At 44.0% G+C, this 21,576-nt stretch overlaps 1 protein-coding gene across 12 annotated transcripts in view; it reads left to right on the forward strand.

Moving 5' to 3' along the window:
- The window catches only part of Agbl2 (ATP/GTP binding protein like 2), a 40,435-nt gene that overhangs the window by 17,095 nt on the left and 1,764 nt on the right, over nt 1-21,576 (forward strand). For 10 of the 12 annotated variants that reach the window (XM_031370907.1, XM_031370905.1, XM_031370903.1 and 7 more), the window contains 9 exons: nt 3,694-3,847; nt 6,590-7,372; nt 8,618-8,774; nt 9,826-9,952; nt 11,380-11,480; nt 13,097-13,227; nt 15,495-15,561; nt 16,183-16,305; nt 19,430-19,507. In XM_031370907.1, coding sequence (XP_031226767.1) covers nt 3,694-3,847; nt 6,590-7,372; nt 8,618-8,774; nt 9,826-9,952; nt 11,380-11,480; nt 13,097-13,227; nt 15,495-15,561; nt 16,183-16,305; nt 19,430-19,507 — 1,721 coding nt within the window. Of the gene's footprint in view, nt 1-3,693; nt 3,848-6,589; nt 7,373-8,617; nt 8,775-9,825; nt 9,953-11,379; nt 11,481-13,096; nt 13,228-15,494; nt 15,562-16,182; nt 16,306-16,933; nt 17,030-19,429; nt 19,508-21,576 lie in introns of those variants that run through there. The other 2 variants (XM_031370915.1, XM_031370908.1) reach the window with 2 other exon arrangements.

Below are 21,576 nucleotides of genomic sequence, written 5' to 3' on the forward strand. Positions count from 1 at the left end.
TCCTGCTCACCTCTGATCCTGGGTGTGTCAGAGTGCCTGGGAGTGGAGCTTCCTCTGGGTGTTGTGGGGCTCTTAACTACTTTTAAATATCATTCTACGTGTATGGATGTTTTTCCTTCGTGGATGTCTGTGTACTACATGTGTGCAGTGCCGGTAGAGGTCACAAGAGGGCATCAGATCCCCAGAAAGTTACAGGTAGTTGTAAGGTTCCGTGTGAGTGCCAAGAATTGGATCCAGGTCCCCTAGGGGAGCAGCTAGTGCTCTGACTGCTGAGCCACCTTCCTAGTTTTTCAATAGTTCTTTCTTATTTCTCTCTCCCTCCCCTCCTCTCTGTTTTTGTTTTTTGAGACAAGCTTTCACTATGTAAAAACCCCTGGATGTCCTGGAACTCACTCTAGATCAGGCTCCACCTCAAATTCATAGTTTGTCTCTGCCTGTCTCTGCCTCCTGAGTGATGGAATTTAAAGGCATGTACCAACACATCCAGATGTATGTGTATATTTTTAAGACAGTGATTCTGTGTTTATCCCTGGCTATTCTGGAACTCCCTCTGTAAGTAAGGCTGGCCTCAAACTCAAGGAGATCAACCTGCCTCTACCATGCAAATGCTGGGATTGTAGATGCCTGCCCCGCAAGCCCAGCACATTTTCTTCTTTGACAAATGTTACTGTGTTACAGAAGTTAGGTCATCCTAAATGTTACTTTGAGATGTTAAAGAAAACAATGAACTGTCTATATTAATGGCATGCTTTGCTGAGCAGTCCTTTGCAATTCCATGAAAAAACTGAACTCTGTGGGTTCAGCTACCCTGGGCTTCTGTGGCCTTGGTTTTACCTCTGCTCCTGCCTCCTCTGTGCTTCGTTTCTTCTTGTGATGTCTTCATTTTTATACACATTATAGTTTATTCTCCAGCTGTGTGTTGTCTCAACTCTATAGTTACAAGATTGCATATGAAAGCAAAACTCATAACAGGGACAAGTTATGAAAATCAGTATCCATGCCAGGCGGTGATGACACATGCCTTTAATCCCAGCACTTGGAAGACAGAGGCAGGTGGATTTCTGAGTTCCAGGCCAGCCTGGTCTACAGAGTGAGTTCCAGGCCAGCCAAGGCTACATGCATGCATACATACATACATATGATTAAATGACTAAGTATATACATATCCTTGAGGCTAGAGAGATAGCTCAGAAGTTAAGAACACTTGCTGCTCTTCCAGAGGACTTGAGTTTGGTTGTTACCATCCACATTGGGTGGCTCACAAGTTCCTGTATCTCCAGCTCCAGGGAATCTGGTGCCCTCTTCTGGGCTCCCATGAGTGGACCACTTGTACATATGTGGCCTGCACATTCAAATGAATAAAAAATGCATTAAAAAATCAGATTCCTTATAAACACTGCTATTTATTTAATGTTCCATGGTCAACACACTTGGTAGCAGTAGCCTGGAAATTGGTGAGTGAGTTTTAACATCTGAAAAATATAATGCATATAATAATATTATATATAACATTGTCTATGAATATAATAAATATAATAAAAGTATAGTAAAATCGATTACCATTGTGATCTTCATAAAAAATTCAAGATCTTGTAAAGTATCTGATGAATATTAAAATTGCTTAAATCACAAAGTCATTGACAAATAAGTAAAATAAATTTTCCTCAAGTTAACAAAAGTATCAGAGAAAGGTGATAACGTACGGTCTTTAGAACACAATATTAACAATACTGTGGGACAAAAAGAAATCTTTGAAACTGTGAAGATTGAAAGTACCTTTTCACCAGTAACTGCAAAACTTGAGGACGCTGGGTTGGGAATATAGCTAAGATGGTGAAGTGCTTGCTCAGCAGTCCCAAAACTCTGGGTTGAGTTCTCAGCCCCAGAGAGTAGTTAGCACCAAGGAGACAGAAGCAGGAGGTTCAGAGGTTCAACCATATACTGGGTTAACCTGGGCTACACAGGGAGGTCCAAGCCAGGTTATACACATGAAACCCTGGCTTAAAAAAAAAAAAAGAAAGAAAGAAAAAGAAAAGAAAAGAAAACTGAGAGGTTGAGCCTGGTGTATAGCACACACCTTTGAAGCCATCAGAGACAGAGGCAAAGGCAGGAGGATATCTGTGAGTGGAGGCCAGCCTGGTCCATATAGTAACTTCCAGGCTAGCAAGAGGTACACATATACAGAAGGAGACAGTCTCAAAAGAAAAAAAAAAAAAAAAGATGATGTAATATCCTCACTGAATTGTCCACAAAGCCATAACAAAATTTTGTAAACAATTTATTATTCTAAGAATTAGGAAGGAGGGATTATAAATAACCTAACCTTTTGTTTTTTTTAAAAAAAATTACATTTATTTATTGTGAGGGAGGAGCATGTTACCACAGCACATGTAGAGGTTAGAAAACAAGTTGTAAGCTGGTACTCCGCTTTCACCATGTGACCCTTCGCACCACAACTCAGGTCATCCGGCTGAGCCATCTTAGTGGCGTACCTGAATTTTCTTACGTTCCAGTTCTTGTTGTAGCTTTTATGCTTTTAAAAAAAGTTAATGGGATAGTATTTGAGCCCCCGCCCCCTTTGTTTTTTGAGACATGGTTTCCTCTGTGTAGTCCTGGCTGTCCTGGAACTCTGTAGACCAGGTTGGCCTCAAACTCAGAGATTCGCCTACCTCTGCTGGGACTAAAGGTGTGCCACCATGCCTTGACAAGAATTCTTTTAAAATGATTTTTTATCTTTAATTATGTCTACCTGTATGTAAGTATATGTATATATGTGTGTGAATGGAGTGTTCTGCTAGATCAGAAGAGGTTGTTGGACTCTCTGGACCTAGAGTTACAAGCCCTTCGTGCCTCCTCATGTGGGCACTGGAAGCCAGACTCCCATCTTGTACAAGAGCAGCCCCCACAGCTCTGTTTTAAGAACACAATGCCAATGCTCACCATAACCTTTGCTTTCCCTGATCATTGCCATTTTGATTCTCCACTAGGCAAATTCACCCATGGCAATTTTTCCCAAACCTCTATTTTCACTTTATTCTTTGATATGCCAAAACATTGTACAGAATATACTTTATTTTCCATTATAGTTTTTAAAAACTTGATAGGTCCTACTTTACAGAGCAGCATTGTAGATGTTTTGAGAGCTTCTTTAGAAGTCAGCCAAACCACCACTGTTTGTGATTTCATCCAGCGTCAGACATTTAAGATGTCCGGATTAGTTTGGTTTTAGCATTTTGATATACATAGCTTTGCTGTGTGGCCTGGGACCCACGGCAGGCAGTCCTCCTACTTCAACCTCCTCCAGAGTTCCAGGAAGCTAGGCTAGGGTATCAGCTTTAGTCATCCTTTAAAATCAGGATTTAGATAAGAATGAGAAGTCTCTGCTGTGCCAAGGATCTGACGCAAGAGGAAGTACTCTAAACCACTTAAAGTCTTCAGAGTGGTGCGCGGTTGAAAATTAAGAGCCTCTGCTTGGAGGGATGTTGGTAGAACACTCACCTGGTAGGGCGACGCCTGGACTCAACCCCTATTGCTATATGCAAAAACATCTAACATCTATAAAGTCAAGGGCCCCGGTTAAGGACAATAAATAATCCGTTGAATATTTATAGGGTTGATAGGGCGCAGTAAAGACTTGCTGAATGAATGCGTGCTGAGTGGCACATAGCCTAACGGTATCTCTTTCCTCTGTAGTGCCTACCGAAGGTACCTTTTTCACCAGTTCCAGAATAGGAGGCAAACGCGGAGTCATCAAGGAACTTGCTGTTACACTGCAAGGGCCAGAAGATAATACTCTGTTGTTTGAATCAAGGTTTGAGAGTGGGAATCTGCAGAAAGCCGTCCGAGTGTAAGTAACAAAGGGTGGCAGCCGAGGGGCTGGGAGGTATCTCTAGGAGTCATTTCAGGAATTTGGAACATTTGCTAAAGAGAGGTGGTACAGAACTCATTAAGGGGCTGACGAAGAATTGAATAATTATGACTAATTTCCCCCAGAATAAAACATTCGTTTCTTCTGCTTATAAGAGGAAAAAGAGCTCACATTTTAAGTGAGTTGTATCAATGGACCAGCAAGATGACTCAGTGTGTAAGGTCACTTGCCTGTCAAGTCTACAGTCTGACTTCAATCCCTAGACCTCACGTGAACATGGAAATGGAGAACCAGCTCCACAAAGTTGGCCTGTGTCCTCCATACACATGCCACGGCACACACACACATCCTTGTACACACAACAATAAAAATGATACCTAAAACTTTAACATTTTTATTTTATATATATATATATATACATATATATATATATATATATAAAACATAAAAGCCCTATATGTAAGGACTATTAGCTGTTTAGCGTGTGTGTGTGTCTCATTTTTATTTGTGAAAGCTTGGCACAGTGGCTTGTGCTTTTTGTGGTTCTACCTACACAGGTGTCTGAGGGAGGAGGATTGCTTATGCCTAGGAGTTCAGTACCAGCCTGGGTAACAGTGTAAGACCTTGTCTCTAATTAAGTGAAGCATGCATACAGCTTTATTTTGTGTGTGTCCTGTACCTTATTTACCCTGTCTTTGAGGGCCAATTACAATAATTTTTGTTTAATTATCTTAAGGACTGAACACCCTTATGAATTATGTTTTTAAATATTTGAGGTCTTACAGGATGAGCTCTAAAAAGAAAATCATTATGTCAAAGGCTTTATGTTTTAAGCCTTGCTGGTTATCAGCACGTTACCTTCCACTATGACTTCCGTTCCCTTCACCAGTACGTTGAAAGTCCTCTTTCCAAATAACGCTGACCAGATAAAGGAGGAAGGTTCATCACTTAAAAATTGAACCCAGGAACAGGATGTATTGGTGTATGTGGTTAATCCCAGTTCTCTGAAGGCTGAGGCAGGTGGATCTCTATGAGTCTGAGGCCAGCCTGGTGAATAGAGGGAAATCCAGAACAGCCAAGGATATGTAAAGAGACTCTGTCCCCAAACAAACAAAAAAGAGTTAAATCCAAGAGCTGGAGCAATGGGTCAGCAGTTATGAGCATGTGTTGCTCTTACAGAAAAGCCAGGTTCAGACCCCAGCACCTACATGGTATCTTACAAACATCCACAGCTCCATTTCCAGGGGATCTGATCCTCTCTTCTGATCTTCACAGACACTAGGTACATACATGGTAGCATATACATACATTCAGGCAAGACATTCATATACATAAATAAATCTAAAGAAAAATTTAAATTGAGCCTAGTGCCTGACACATCCTGAGCACATGCCCTACCACTGAGCTATGCCTACTCCTGTCCATTTCTTATTTCAGTATGCACCTTTTTTTAGATTTATTTATTTATTTTATGTATTCACCATTGCTCTCTTCAGACACACCAGAAGAGGGCAACAGACCCCATTGCAGATGGTTGTGAGCCACCATGTGCTTGCTGGGAATTGAACTCAAGACCTCTGGAAGAGCAGTCAGTGCTCTTAATCTCTGAGCCATCTCTCCAGCCCCAGTATGCACTTTCTTAATTATGCACATAGGTGAATATCTTTTTCCTTGCCATATACATTTCCTTTTGGAAATTCATTTTCCATCTCTACTTTTTTTGGAGAGCGGGGGAACAGGATTTGTTATGCCTCTGAGATTGGCTTAACTTTACAGTCCTCCTGCTGCAGGCTTCAAATGCTAGGATGAAAGCTCTTTACCACTATGCCTAATTTCTTCCTTTAAAAAAAAAATCTCTGTTTTGGAGAGGAAAGAACACACATGTGTCATGCCACACAAGCATGCACGTGTGCGTGCATATGTGGTTTTGTGTAGGTCAGAGGATAGCTTTCAGGGCTCAGTTCTCTCCTTCCACATGAGTTCTGGGTTTCTCTCCTCCATGTGGGTTCTGGGGATTAAACTCATGTCATCAGGAATAGTGGCAAGCAGTTTTACCCACTGAGCCATCTTGCCAACCCCACTATCTTGCTCCCTTCTACCAAAGTGACTCTGTTCCAGAGATGTCTTTCTCGTATTCAAATTGGTGATCAGATAAATAACACTAAAGTTTAAGGGTTTTCAAAATGTGACCTCATCTGTAAGACGGATAGCTAGCACAGCCAGGAGAGGGCATTGTACAGTGTGCTTCAGAAAACAAACAGTGAGGAGAAACCTCCAGTGACCTTCCCAACCTACCAAAAACCGGCCGGGAGGACCTCCAAGAATCCCACACAGCAGTAAACAGTAAAAAGCAGTTTGTTTGGCTTTTTGAAACGTGGTTCCTCTAATGTGAAAAACCCTAGGTAACTCAGGCTAGCCTCAGATTTCACTGTAGAGTTCAGCTGACCTGGAAACTGTGAGCCTCCCTCCCGAAGTACTGGGGTTACAGGCATGCTCCACCACACCCAGCTCCCAGTGAGGTCTGGGACTCTTCTCTGTCCCAAATAAACTTTCCTCCCAGAAGTTTCACTAGCTTATTATGTGACTTGGAGAAGTGGGTAAGCTGTAGCAGGCAGTTGTGGTTCTTCTGTTTTTTTACGAGGAGAAAACAATGCTCTCTCATTCATGCTTTGAGAGGGAGGTGACAAGGTTCTTTTATTTTTTCTTTCTTTTCCATTACAGAGGTATCTATGAGTATGAACTCACCTTGCGAACTGACCTCTACACTGACAAGCACACGCAGTGGTTTTACTTCAGAGTTCAGAACACCAGAAAAGATGTTACCTACCGCTTCACAATCGTCAACTTGCTGAAACCCAAGAGCCTTTACGCAGTAGGGATGAAGCCGCTCATGTACTCTCAGTTGGACGCCACCATCTCCAACATCGGCTGGAGGAGAGAGGGCCGTGAAATCAAGTACTATAAGAACAACATGGACGATGGGCAGCAGCCCTTATACTGTCTCACCTGGACCATTCAGTTTCCTCATGACCAGGACACTTGCTTCTTTGCACACTTTTACCCATACACTTACACTGACCTGCAAGGCTATCTCTTGTCAATAGCCAATAACCCCATCCAATCTCAGTTCTGCAAGCTCCGAGCCTTATGCAGGAGCTTAGCAGGGAACACTGTCTACCTGCTGACCATCACCAATCCATCCAGGACCGCTCAAGAGGCAGCTGCAAAGAAAGCCGTGGTGTTGAGCGCCCGTGTCCACCCTGGAGAAAGTAACAGCTCCTGGATCATGAATGGCTTTTTGGACTTCATCCTTAGCAACTCTCCAGATGCCCAGCTCCTCAGAGATATCTTTGTCTTCAAGGTGATTCCCATGTTAAATCCGGATGGCGTGATAGTGGGGAATTATCGGTGTTCGTTGGCTGGAAGGGACTTGAACAGGCATTATAAAACTGTTCTTAAGGATTCCTTCCCTTGCATTTGGTACACCAAGAACATGATCAAAAGGTGAGACCCCTTTGCTGATAAGTCTATGAATGCTGTGAGCATTAGAGACAGATACTTTCGAGGAGGAAGAGCTTGTCTCTTGTTTTAGGGGTCCGGTATGACTTTGACAATCCTTGCAGTCACAGGTTAATTTTCAGACCTTTAAATCACAATTGAGTTTCTAAAAGAAAACTGAGCACACATCAACATGTCAGCCATTTCGCTTGCCTCCCCCTGGGCTCCCCAGAATTGAATCTAAGACTTAACACATGACAGATAGGCAGGCACTCTATCACTGAGCTTTATTGTCAACTTCATCTTATTTTTTGAGACAGAAACTCTCACTGAACCTAGAGCTTCCTGCTTTGGCCGGGCTGGCTGGCTATCAAGCCCCTGGGATCCCCAACCCATCTTCTCTATGTTGAGCTTTTACATGGGTCCTCATACTCGTATAATGAACACTTTCCCAACTGAGCCATCTCTCTGGGCCGTTTACTTCATGTTTGTTTCTGATGGAAGGTCTGGTGTAGGATTTACTGTGTAGACCAGACTGGCCTCATACTGAGAGGTTTGCCTTCCTCCGCTGGGAGTAAAGGCCTGTGCCCCCATGCTGGGCTCAGTTGTTTTATTTTTACATCAAACAATTGGATGGGAAAGGTCAGGGCAGTCTTCCTGCGTCTATGAAACTGTAATCATAACCTAACTTAACAGTGTGTAAGTATGAAGGAACAAACACTACTTCAGTGCTTTATACCTTTGCCTGTTCGTACTCCCCAAAAACCCCCTTAGGAGATTACGTATGGTCCACATTCCCTGTTGTAGACAATGGGAATTGAGTTCCCGTTAAATAATTTGAACAAGGTCTCAGAGCTAGTAAGCAACAGGGTAGGCATTTGAACACAGGCTCTCTGACTCAGAAAATGAGTACCCTAATATCACCATATGTTGCTCCTAATAAAGAGAAAGTAACAAATTAATCCTCACTTTTCAAACCTGTGTGAAAGCAGCTTGAAGCTCTCAGGTAGTAGCACCCATCCTGAAAGAGCTTCCATTCCACTGGAAGGGAACACAAAGCAGATAGGATCTGAATGAAAACTCCTAAGCACACCAGTGTGAACAGACATGAGAAAGGTTGGGTGGACGTGTTTGGTCAACATGTGAGGTCTGCTTTTACTATTGACCGATTCTGGGGCCATAGATAAGCAAGTGACTTAATCTCCTGTGAGTTTGGATGTCCACTCCACCCTTTTGTTTGTCCCCCAATAGACTTCTGGAAGAAAGAGAGGTTCTCTTGTATTGTGATTTCCATGGCCACAGCCGCAAGAACAACATCTTCCTGTATGGCTGTCACAGCAACAACCACAAGCACTGGCTTCATGAGCGGGTCTTTCCTTTAATGTTGAGCAAGAACGCACCAGACAAGGTAAGTGTGTTACAGACTGGGGACAAGGACAAGTTGAGCTGGGCATTAAAGGCAAAGGAGGCATCAAGCTCCAGGGGAAGAGAGTGATACCACAGAGACGGAGAGCACTCCAGTCAGAGACTATGGGGGTAAGAAACAAATCAAACATCATATTTAGCCAGGCAGTGGTGGCGCACACCTTTAATCCTAGCACTTGGGAGGCAGAGGCAGGTGGATTTCTGAGTTTGAGGCCAGCCTGGTCTACAGAGTGAGTTCCAGGACAGCCAGAGCTACACAGAGAAACCCTGTCTCGAAAAACAAAACAAACACCAACAAACAAACAAACAAAAACAACAAAAATCATATTTAGAGGCCAAGCAGTCATGGCGCACTGCCTTTAATCACAGAACTTGGGAAGGCAGATAGATCTCTGTGAGTCTGAGACCAGCCTGATCTACAGAGTGAGTTTTGGGACAGCTAGGGTAATTACACAGAAAAACCCTGTCTCAAAAACCAAAGGGGAAAAAAAGTCATATTTGGAGGAAAATGTAGATCTGAAAGCTCATATTTTATGACAGAAATAAATTATAGAGCCCATGTGGATCACATGCATATATTTGAATCCCAGTATTCAAATGATGGAGGCAGGAGGGTTAAATAAATTTGGGGGCTATATATTAAGAAAAGACTTAGAAGAGCTGGCCTAGTACCTGATAGTAAAGTGTGCCAGTACTCCCAGATCCCTAGGGGTCCTCATCTGGCGAGATGCGCTGGGGTAGGAGGCAGATAAGGCTGGACAGTAGAGTTGCCTGTCTCTTTGCCTTGGAAGATCACAGTCCACATCAAGTGCTGCAAGGCCTGTTACCTCATATTAAGTTGCCAGCCGAGGCAACTGCAGAGCCCTCACCTGCTACCGTCTTTTTTATTGCTCAAAATCACTGTCTTGATGGAATATACTTTAGGAAATAACACATAAGAAGCTCCCAAAGAGCCATTCTTGTCTTCATATTAATGACAGACATTTGAACCTGCTAGTTTATATAATTAACAGAGAATGCGGGTCTCTCTCTAGTTCTCTTTCGACAGCTGTAACTTTAAGGTCCAAAAATGCAAAGAAGGAACAGGAAGAGTTGTGATGTGGCGGATGGGCATCATCAACAGCTACACCATGGAGTCTACCTTTGGCGGGTCTACCCTGGGTAAGAGGGGAGTGAGTCCAGCAAGGGAAAGCCGGGTGCTCCAGAAAGCTTGAGAAGGGTTTCCTCACTGGCTTTAGTACCACAAAGGTGTACTAATGTAGGATACAGTGCTTCACTGAGCTGCACGCTGTAGTGATTGCTCAGGACCTGGAGTCAGGAAGCTTAGGTTTGGACTTCCAGCTGCATGTATTAGCTTTGTGACCTTGGGTCAGTTGTCCAACTTCTTTGAAGCTCATATGTCCTCTGAGTGATGATAATAACACCAGACTATAAATATTGCTTTAGTAGGCAGCACCCACCATAGAGTAAGACCAGAATACTCTTAAAAGACCTTGATAACCCATTATAATAGTGAACTGTTTCATTGTCAAAGATTCCTCTGAGCCAGACTGGAGCTAGGAGAGCTTCCTCTTCAGAAAAACACTATTCTAGAATAAGAGGTGGTATTTCAAATTTACTTTTATTTTTATTCATGTGTATTGTATATATATGTGTCTGTAGTGTGTGTATGTATGTGTGTGTGATGTGAGTGTGTATGTGGTGATATGAGTATGTGCACACAGTTTCGAGGAGGGGTCGGAAGAGTGTGTTAGATCCCCGGGAGCTGGAGTTACATGCAGTTGTGTGTGACCAGTGTGGGTACTGGCACCAAACTTGGATCCTGTGGAAGCACTATTAATGCTGGGCCATCTCCCCAGCCCTTTGAGGAGTGGTATTTTTCTAAAAAGCTGTTCACAAATTAGATTTGCACTTACCCAGTAAGATTTAGGAAGTTGAGAAGATGGCTTACCTGTGAAGAGCACTGTTCTTGGAGAGGATCTGAGTTCTTCTATTCCCAGCACCCATGTGCTCACAACCATCAGTAACTCCAGTTCCAGGGGATCTGACACCCTCTTCTGACCTCCAACATCACAACATATTCATGATGCAGACATACATGAAGAAAAAGTTCACATTCATAAATAAATATGAATATTTTAAAATAAAAGATTTTAAGGCTAGTGAGATTCCTAAGAATGCTCACCACTCCTCCAAAGGACCTAGGTTCAATCCTAGCTCCGATGTCAGGCAGCTCACAACTGCCCATAACTCCAGCTCCAGAGGAGACGATGCTTCTGGCCTTTCTGGGTACCTGTACTTATGTACGCAGAAATATATACCTACACATAATGTAAAACTTTTTAGTTTTATATTTATATGTGAGTCTTTTGCTTACACCATGTGCATGTACTGCACGCAGAGTTCAGCAGGGGGCGCTGGCTCCCCTGGAACTGGGGTTTTGGATGGTTGTAAGCCACCATGTGGGTGCAGGGACCCTTACCTGGATTCTGAGGAACAGCAGCAAATGCTCTTAACTGCTAGGTCATCTCTTCATCCCCAGCTTAAAACAAAAAAATCTAATAAGAAATGCTTATTTTTTTCCTCAGGTAGTAAAAGAGACACTCACTTTACCATTGAGGACCTGAAGTCCCTAGGTTATCATGTCTGTGACACTATTCTGGATTTCTGTGATCCTGACCAAACCAAGGTAAAAGTGGAGATTCAAAAAGTGTTGTACCACTACTCTGCTGAGTTCCACATAGGACCAGAATCCACCCAGATGACCTTTGTCTGTCTGTCTGTCTGTCTGTCTGTCTGTCTGTCTGTCTGTCTCTGTGTGTTTCTCTCTCTCTCTCTCTGTCTCTCTCTGTCTCTCTCTGTCTCTGTCTCTGTCTCTCTCTCTCTCTCTACCTCTCTCTCTCTCTTTCTCTCTCTCTCTGCCTCTCTCTCTCTCTCTCTCTCTCTCTCTCTCTCTCTCTCTCTCTCTCTCTCTCTCTCTCTCTCTCTCTCTCTCTCTCTCTCTTTCTCTCTCTCTCTCTCTCTCTCTCTCTCTCCTTCTCCCAGGACATCCTTTGGCATCCTCTCCTAACTTACAGGTTTCCTCCAGGCTGCACTGGGCCTACTTCTTTCTCTTCTAGTTAGGAAGAGTAACACACGTGGCACACTCCCTTTGCTAAATCTAATCCTGCCCTCTGCACTATTTGATGCCCCTGTAGCTAAGTGACCTTAGGCCTCACTAAGTGCCTTTTCTTTTCTGTAGCCTCAGTTTTCTCACCCATTTATCCTTCCCCTCCACAGCAAACATGCTCCAGCTTGCCTCTGTCCCGAAGCATGAAGGTCTCCTTTGGCCCTCTCCTTCCTCACTCCTTTGCTCAGCTTAGAAGGGGTATATACCCACAGTAACCCATATCCCCTGGTCCTGCTTAAGTGTTGGCTCGATGGGCCCTGCCCTGGATGCGGTGCTTGATAAAGAGTGAGAAGGGCTGTTTTCCTTTCCTCTTGTGGTGCTGGGGATGGAACACAAGGCTCCTCGCTCACGTGAGGCAAGACCTCTTCTACTGACCTGTGCCTGTATCCAAACCACACTTGCTATGGGCCAAAGTCAGAACAGCACCACCGAAACTGTCCCTTCTGTCCTAGTTAGGGTTTCATTGCTGAGAAGAGACACCAGGACCATGGCAACTCTTATAAAGGAAAACATTTAATTGGGGCTGGATGACAGTTTGAGTTCATTTAAGATTTATTTTATGTATGTGAGTACACTGTAGCTGTATTCAGACACACCAGAAAAGGGCATCAGATCTCATTACAGATGGTTGTGAGCCACCATGTGGTTGCTGGGATTTGAAGTCAGGACCTTTGGAAGAGCAGTCAGTGCTCTTACCTGCTGAGCTTTCACACCACCCAAGTTCTACATCTTGAATGCCACACTTCCTCCAATAAGGCCATGTCTACTCCAACAAGACCACACCTCTGAATAGTGCCACCCCCTATGAGCTTGTGGGGGGGGGCTATGTTCTTTCAAACCACTACACTTTGCTTACAACTTAGGAAAATAAATGAAACAATTGCAAAAATGAGCTATAGCCCAAAAAAGTGTCTAAGGCAGTGCTCGTGGATCTGCTTTAAATAGCGTTAGTGTAAATTAAGATAGTAATAGAAAAAGTCACTAGCTTTACTTTTATTGCCTCTGTAACTTACCCGTTGCCATGTCCTTTACAGAAGTAATTAGAGCTTAGCCCATCAATAAATTAAGTGCCTTTCAGCACACACTCCAAACCATTTCATGAGTAGCTTACAAAGCTGTCTTTCCCTCTGCTGCAGTACACTCAGTGCCTACAAGAGCTTAAGGAGCTCTTACAACAGGAAATCAACAAAAAGTTGAGTAACTTTGGACAAGATATGGATTTAGAAGGAAACTGGAGTGACATTCCTTTGTCTGACATTGAATCCAGGTAACAAACTTCATTTCAATGAAAATCTGGGATTAATAATACATCCTTGATCCCAGTACTTGGGAAACAGAAGGAGGGGGATTGGAAGTTTAAGGAAAGCCTGGGTTTATATTTATGTGACATCCTGTCCTCTTGTTTATTATTTTTTTATCTATCCATCGATCAATTGATCAATCTATTTATTTATTTATTTTGAAACAAAGTCTTACTGTATCACCCTGGTTGGCCTGGATCTCACAGAGGTCTGTCTACCTCTGCTGGATTAAAAGCATGTCCATGTCCGGAGACCTAGGCCAGGTGTGGTAGCACGTGCCTTTAATTCCGGCCTTTAATATCAGTGTGCTGATATTTAGAGATCCATACCACCACATCTGGCTGTTCTTTTGTTTGTTTGTTTGTTTGTTTGTTTGTTTGTTGAAATGGAGTTTCAGGTTGGATTCAAATTCAGCTGTCTTTCTGCTTCGGTGTTCCAAGTGCTGGTGTTACAGTTGTGTGCCATTGCACCTGGAGGGAGATACAGGTATATCTCTGTAGGTAAAAAACCAGCCTGGTATACATAGCAAGTCCCAGGGAAGCCGGGGCTGTCTGGAGAGACACTTGTATGAGAACCCAGAATCCCAGCGTTACAAGAGCCTGGGTGGAATATTAAAACCATTTTTTTCCTTGCCCTCTCCATTGCTCTGGTCCCTGGCAGCACCTTTGTGGGTCACCTGTCTGATTTTAGGATGCAGGAGTGGGTCCAACAGGTATCTGAGAAGCCTGAGAACCCATTACCCCTCCCACTCTTCGCCCACTGCACTCGCCCCTCTCTGTTTGCAGCCTGAAAAACCAAAGTGTCCTGTGGGTCAGCTCACTGACACGTAGAGCCCAGGAGAACCAACGCAGAGATAGCCAGACTACACTAGAGCTGACTCAGCAGGAACACTGGCCTAGTTAGCTAAGAAACAGAAGAGACAGTTGCCAGCTTCTCTATCACAAAGTCAGATGCTGCAGGCTCTATGTGGTCACCTGTCCGTCCTCACAACTGCACAGAAAGGCAGGCTTGGGATGCTGAAAGTATTCTGTGTGTGTACACATGATTTATATTTTCTAGAACACACTACAACTAATGCCTTGTTATCCATTTGCTGAAGTAGTCTGTTATCTTCAAAAGGGACTACAGAGCCTGTGGTCCAGCAGCCTCGAGGGCTCCTTCTTGACTGGAGAAGCCTTTGATAGCAGCATATTGGAAATTAGATGACAGAAGATGGGGCTTCCTTCCTGCTCCGATGTGGTGGGACTCCTTGTTGCACACTGAGGGGCGGGGGCAAAATGGAGGGAAGAGCTTGGGCACTGAGAACTGAACTCCGGTCCCCTGAGAGAGCAGCCAGTACTCTTGATCCCTGAACCATTTCTCCAGACCCCTCAAATTTTTCTCTGTGTTCTCTCTCTCCCTCTATTCTTCCCTCTCCCTCTCTCTCTCTCTCTCTCTCTCTCTCTCTCTCTCTCTCTCTCTCTCTCTCTCTCTTTCTTTCTTTGTGTTTGTTTTTGCTTGGCATTTTTGAGACAGGGTCTCACAACACACACCTGACTGGCCTGGAACTCACTATGTAAACCAGGATGGCCTCCAATTCAGAGAAACCCACTTACCCCTGCCTCCAGTGTGCTGATATTTAGAGATCCATACCACCACATCTGGCTGTTCTTTTGTTTGTTTGTTTGTTTGTTTGTTTGTTGAAATGGAGTTTCAGGTTGGATTCAAATTCAGCTGTCTTTCTGCTTCGGTGTTCCAAGTGCTGGTGTTACAGTTGTGTGCCATTGCACCTGGCTAAAAGTTCTTGAAGTAATTTTTATGGTGTTTAGCCTCCTTTTAAATCATGTTTATTTGTTTACACATTCAGCAAGTTTTCCCAGAGTGACTGGTAGAATCCTGGCTTTTGGGAATTGGTATCATCTCAAAGGAAATAAAGAGGGAAAAGCTCTGTTCTCAGGGCAATCCCATTGCTATCCCATGGCCCCTCCCCTCTGCCCTGCCTATCTCAAAGGAAATGAAAAAGGAAAAGCTCTGTTCTCAGGGCTATCCCATTGCTATCCCCTGGCCCCTCTCCTCCCCTGGCCCCTCCCCTCCCCTGGCCCCTCCTCCCGCCCATGGCCCCCTCCCCCCGCCCCGCCCATCTAGTCAGCCTTTGCTTTGCTGGACTGATTTTGAGCGCCTTGCCACAGAGCCTCTGCCTCCTTTAATGCGTTCTTTCCTTGTCTTTCTCTTTGTTTTCCCCTTTTGGTGCTAGCACGAGCGGCTCGGACAGTTCACTCTCGGATGGTCCTCCCATTCCTCTAATGAACATAGCAGATGAGGTGAGAGGGCGCTGTTTCTTGTACACACCCAAAAACATTAAAAAGCCAAACCTGTAAAGTACCACAACACTAGATAATTGAGGAAATGTTCCAGCCATCCTAGCATCTTCAGGAAATATAGCACTAGTCCCAGGGTGCTGTTCAGGAGGAAGGTACTTGCCTACCATGGGTGGCTTCCTGGTTTCAGTTACCAGTGAGTCAAAAAAAAAACGTTGGAATACTTCCCTAGCCAGTCACCCTACCCAGAGTATTTCACTGTGTTCTTTATATGCTTCCTGCTTAATTGCTGGAGCTTCTTTACCATAATACCAGGCTGAATATTGTAGCCACGTATCAGTGGTCAGAGTGATCCCCACTGACCGTGTTAGTGTGCCATCTGGTCTTGTGTCATAAATCACGCACATTTGGGCGTTGATCCACATCCATGGGACTCAGGCATGTTTTATCAGGCAACACCCTCTGGAAAGAAGGTGGCTGAGCTATTGGCCCATTCTCCAAACCAACAAACAAAGCCCCCGTGACAGGCTACGGCGTGTGCATGCAGACTGTTCCCTGAAGACTGTGTGGGGGGGGTACCTCTACTGCCCCTTCTGACCAGCTTCTCTGTAATTTCTGAAACAGCCAAATCAGAAGATGCTGTTAAAGAATCCAAAAAAGAAGAGACTTCAGACTAGAAAACAGCGGAATGAACAGTACCAGAAGAATTACTTGATGCGGGAGTTAAAGTTAACAGAAAACACCCCAGTAAGCGGTCCCCGCTGCCTGCATCTGCTTTCTGCCTTCTGCTTTTGCTTTTTTCCATAGACAAAACAGGAGACAGGGCTAGAGGGGGCGGTGGGAAGCAGGGGTGCTTTCTATTTAGAGGTCAGAGTGCTTCCTCAGGTCCTCGGATGTGTCTGAGCAGATTTCAGCCTCAGCCCATGGGTCCTCTCCTATACTCCGCTCAGGCATGGCTGCATGACTAAAACTGCTCCTGCAAGAGGTGGACTTGGGGTGTGTTAGCATGGGCTCAGCTAGAGTGGCCGGGTGGTTGAGATGACGGTCAGGAGGGAGACACCTCCCCACCTTGTTTGCAGCTATGGTACCGGTATCCACCACGGCCAACCTGCCCAGACTCTTGCTTTCTAAAGAGAGGATGCTTTTCAAGAGTGTTTGACTGGGTAGCTAAGGGATGGATCAACTGAAAAAACTTCTCACTCAATCCTTATAGGGAAGGGCAAGATTTGCTTCTACTCTGCAAAAGCAGCCTACTTTTTTGAAAAGCCCAGAGAATTTTAGCCCTTCAATAAGGAGAAGTGAGAAGCCAAGGCTCAATGAGGGAGTATTTTTGCCTGACTCTCTGTCACACAGATTCTCTGATTTCTCCAATTAGCACGTCAGTCCCACTAGGTGAAGAGCACAGTGACCATCGTGTCACCTGGAAGTGAAAAAGGATGCTTTGGATTAAAAACTGGAATCTTATATCAAATATTGATGATTTGTGATTTTATATCTAGAACATAAGAAAGAGGCTGCTGTGCTTATGCATACACGCATCCATCACACATCCACAGATTGACAGATTCTGTCCCTCGCCTACTGTACGGCAGGTCCTTCACTGGACACTGTGTCATGCAGAGGTGAGCAAGACACCATCCTTCCCTCAGAGAGTTCAGATGCTGCAGAGAAAAACACTCGGAGGGAGAAGGAGCACCCAGACTTACAGACGAAATCCTTGATTCTTCCAGGAGGTTGCCACATGCCTGTAAACCCAGCACTTGGGAATTAGAAGCAGGGGACCAATGAGTTCTACATGAGACCTAGTATCAAAAAGAGGGGAAAGTCGAGTTCAGAGAGTAAATAGACTGCTCAGCAGTAGGAAACTCGCCTGGTATGTGCAAGGCTCTGAGATCAGTTCTCAGCACTACTTTAAAAATTGTTCTCTCAAGTAGACATAGTGACATAGGCCTGCATACCAGCTCCTGGAGAGATTAAAGCAGGAAGACCACAAGTTCAAGGCGAGTCTGGGTAACTTAGAAAGACCCTTCTCAAACTATGGAGGAAGAGGTCCTGGAAAGATGGCTCAGCAGTTAAGAGTGCTTGCTGTTCTTGTAGAGGACCTCGCTTCCATTCCTCACACCCATACCAGCTGGCTCACAACCGTCTATAACTCCAGCTCAAGAACTAATGCCTCTTCTGGTCTCCAATGTCACTTGAATACACATGGCATACACACACACACACACACACACACACACACACACACACACACACATCAAATATTTTTTAATTAATTTATTTATTCTATATGAGTACACTGTAGCTGTCTTCAGACACATCAGAAAAGGGCATCAGATCTCATTACAGATGGTTGTGAACCACTATGTAGTTGCTGGGATTTGAACTCATGACCTCTGGAAGAGCATTCAGTGCTCTTAACCACTGAGCCCTCAAAGATTTTTTTTAAAAAACTTTTTAAAAGAAAAAGTTGGCCAAAGGACTAGGATTACTAGCTCAGTTATAGCGTACTTGCCTGCCATGCTCAAAGCCTTAGGTTTAATTCCTAGTAAACAGCACACACACACACACACACACACACACACACACACACAGCAGACTGGATAGAAAGCAAGCCTTCATTGTATAGAATGCTACTCTGCTGTTACAGCAATTCATGAAGCCCAGTAGTTCAAAGTGCACTATCCCAGGGAAACCCCCACAGAGTACAGCCATCTCAGATCAACACTGAGAACCATTATGTCTAATATAACTGTCAAAACCACAAGCTTTGAAATCTGTTCAAATTCCAGCCCCTAAAACCTAATACTTTTTCAGAGACATAACTCTATGATTGGGAAATTCCATTCCATTATATAAAAGTCACTAAGATGCCCAGAGAATAAAGGTGTTTACTGTTCAAACTTGCAGCCTAAATTTGGTTTCCAGAGTCCACAGTAGAAGTAAAGAAACGACTCCCAAGAGTTGTTCTCTAACCTCCACACATGTGCCATGGATGCACTTGTCCACTTACATGCGTGCACGTGCATGTGTGCGTGCGCACGTGCATGCACACACACACACACATAACATAATTTTTTATTATGTAAAATTATCTTCAGGCAAGGGCTGTGGAGATGGTTCAGTGGGTAAAGGGTTTGCTATGGGAGTCCAGGGACCTGAGCAGGGATCCCTGGCATCACATAAAGCCAGGGGTGGCAGTACACACTATAACACCAGTGTAGGGGGCAGAGACAGGGACAGGGAGAGAGACCCCAGGGCCTTGTCAACCAGCCAGTCTAGTGAACTGAGGAGCTCTGGGTTTAGAACGAAACTCTACACCTGATGTCACTCTGGCCAACACATACTATCATACACATACGATATGCACACAACACATATACAGAATACCTCAGACCACATGTATAAGTGCATATATGAAACAATAAATTTTATGTTTGCACTGGAATCCTATCTCTAAGATACCTTGTTATATATGGGCACATATTCCAAAATCAGAAGAAAATAAACCCTGAAATTCAAAACACTTGTGTTCCCAAGCATGCCTGAGAACTCGCTATTGTATGAATTACTAAATCAGCCAGGAACTCGGTTCCTGCTCTGAAACACTGAGGTGCTAACTAATGCCTGCAGTCTATGGTGACTTAGCGCTAGGTGGGAAACTACAAAGTACCGGGCATGTAGTGGCCACTGAATAAACACTAGTTTTCTTCTTCTGAGTTTTTCCTTGTGTCTGCTTTGCCTTGCCTTTTATGGTGCACTGTCCCCATAAGTCAACATGTGAGAACAAAAGTCACAGGACTAATGCGTTTTCAGTATACCCACCATGTTCACAAGGAGAACTTAGCAAGGATGTATTCATTTATTTTAGACACAGTTAAGTGGAAGAGAGAAAGGCACCTCCCTGGATCTACCACTGACCAGCCCTAAGAATAAAGAAATAATTCAGGTACTTCCCCTCATTTATGCATGCACATGCCAACAGTTAATTTTCTTGTTTTATTTGTGTGTGTGTGTGTGTGTGTGTGTGTGTGTGTGTGTGTGTGTATTATAGTGTGTTTTGTTTTGTGAAACATTCTCAACATATAGCCCCTGCTAGCCTGAAACTCATTATACAGACCGGGCTGGCCTCATAAACTTTTGGCCATCTTCCTGGCTCTGCCCCACAACTGCTAAAATTATAGGTGTGCACCACCACACCCAGCTGAATTAATTTTCTTATATATTGTGTGATTTGGATGAGTGGTGCTGTTGTCCAGTGTTGTCGTCTCAGGCGTGTTCTCCCTTGTTCTGCCCAGGCGAACATCTAGGGTAGTTTGTACCCTCAGGCTCAGACCACCTGGCCACTCTGGGGCACAGCCCCCAAGATAGGACAGGAGTAGGAAAGGCTCACACAGAGCTAAAATCTGGATATCAAGAACTTAATTTCAACAAACCTTTCTCAGGCTGCCATCATTTTGTAACTCCACGGCAGTATGTCAGTTGAAACAGTGACACTGGCTATGTAATGTTAATACATGGAATGTCACGGTTGGTATGTCTGCCTCATAGCCAGCATTGACAGAGATAACTCAAAACGGAAGTGTGTAAATGGGTCATAAAGTTTATGTTGCTATAACAGAATGCCTGGGTCTAGGTAATTTATGAACAAAAGGTATTTGTTTAGTTTTTTGTTGTGTTTTTGAAACAGGGTCTCTCTACATAGCCCTAGCTGTCCTGGAACTCCCTCTCTAGACCAGGCTCATGCTTGCCTCTGCCTCTCAGTTGCTTCAAGTGCTAGGATTAAGAGCATGGGCCACTAACCCTGGCATAGCAGCCTCACTATATAACAGTTTGGTTTTTTTTTTTTTCAGTAATTAATACAATCCCACAAAAATAGCCCAGCTCTGTTAGAATTAAAAATCTTGAGTGAGCTCTTAAGGTCCTACCTCCCGACACCACCACATGAGTTCAGGGGACAGAGGCCACGTTCAAATGGTAGTGGTGAGTTTTTGCTTTTCTAAAATAATCGAATTCATTATATGTGTCCTTCTACTTCTCACGCCCATTTGGACTTAGGGACAGCAACACCCAGTGAGTTTCCCTTCTAAATAGCCCTGGGTTAGCCACATGTGGTAGGGCACATCTGTAATTCTAGCCCCATGGGAGGCTGACAGCTATACTAATGAGGCCCTGTCTCAGAAAAGGAGAAGAGAAGCTTAGACTTTCTATAGCCCTGGGTATGCCAGGAAGATATTCCTCATGTGTCTGGGTAGAACAAAGTTGGAGAAACCCTGCGTTTGCTGAGGTAAATTGGGCATGCAAGGATCTGTCCTCCCAACATGAAGTCTCTGATGTCTTACAAGTCTTTTGCACAGGTTAATTCTTGTGTGGATGCTCTCATTTCCTGTCCGAGTCTTCAGGAGGGCCTGTAAGTGTGAGACTCCTAAAGACAAGGAGGATTGACTAGACACAGATCACCGTGGAATAGTACAAAGTGAGGAGCGAGGCTGAGAGAAATATAACTGAAACTGAAGGCTGAGGCAGAAGGATCGCAAGTCTAAGGCCAGGCAATGAATTCAAGACCATCTAAGGTTACACAGAAAGACCTTGTTTCAAAAATAATAACTATGGAATCTGAGCATAGGGCACAAGCTTTTAATCTCACTCAGTACCCAGGAGGCAGGCATAGGTGGTTCTCTGTGAGATCGAGGCCAGCCTGGTCACATAGGGAGTTCCAGGACAGTCAGGACTGTGTAGAGAGACCCTTTCTCAAAATAAACAAACAAACAAATAAATAAAAACAAAAAAAATATTATGGAGTAGAGAGATGGCTCAGCAGTTAAGAGCATTTGCTGCTCTTCCAGAGGACCCAAGTTCTGTTCCCAGCACCCATATAAAGGTTTGCAGCCATCCATCCCATGAAATCTGGCACCTTCTGGTGCATGTACAAACACTTAATAAAAGCATTTATTTTATTTTATTATAGAAAAAATGTTTTATTACAGATAAAATAAAGGTTTTTTTTTTTTTTTTTTT

Source organism: Mastomys coucha, unplaced genomic scaffold, assembly GCF_008632895.1.
Source record: "Mastomys coucha isolate ucsf_1 unplaced genomic scaffold, UCSF_Mcou_1 pScaffold15, whole genome shotgun sequence".
Lineage (NCBI taxonomy): Eukaryota > Metazoa > Chordata > Mammalia > Rodentia > Muridae > Mastomys > Mastomys coucha.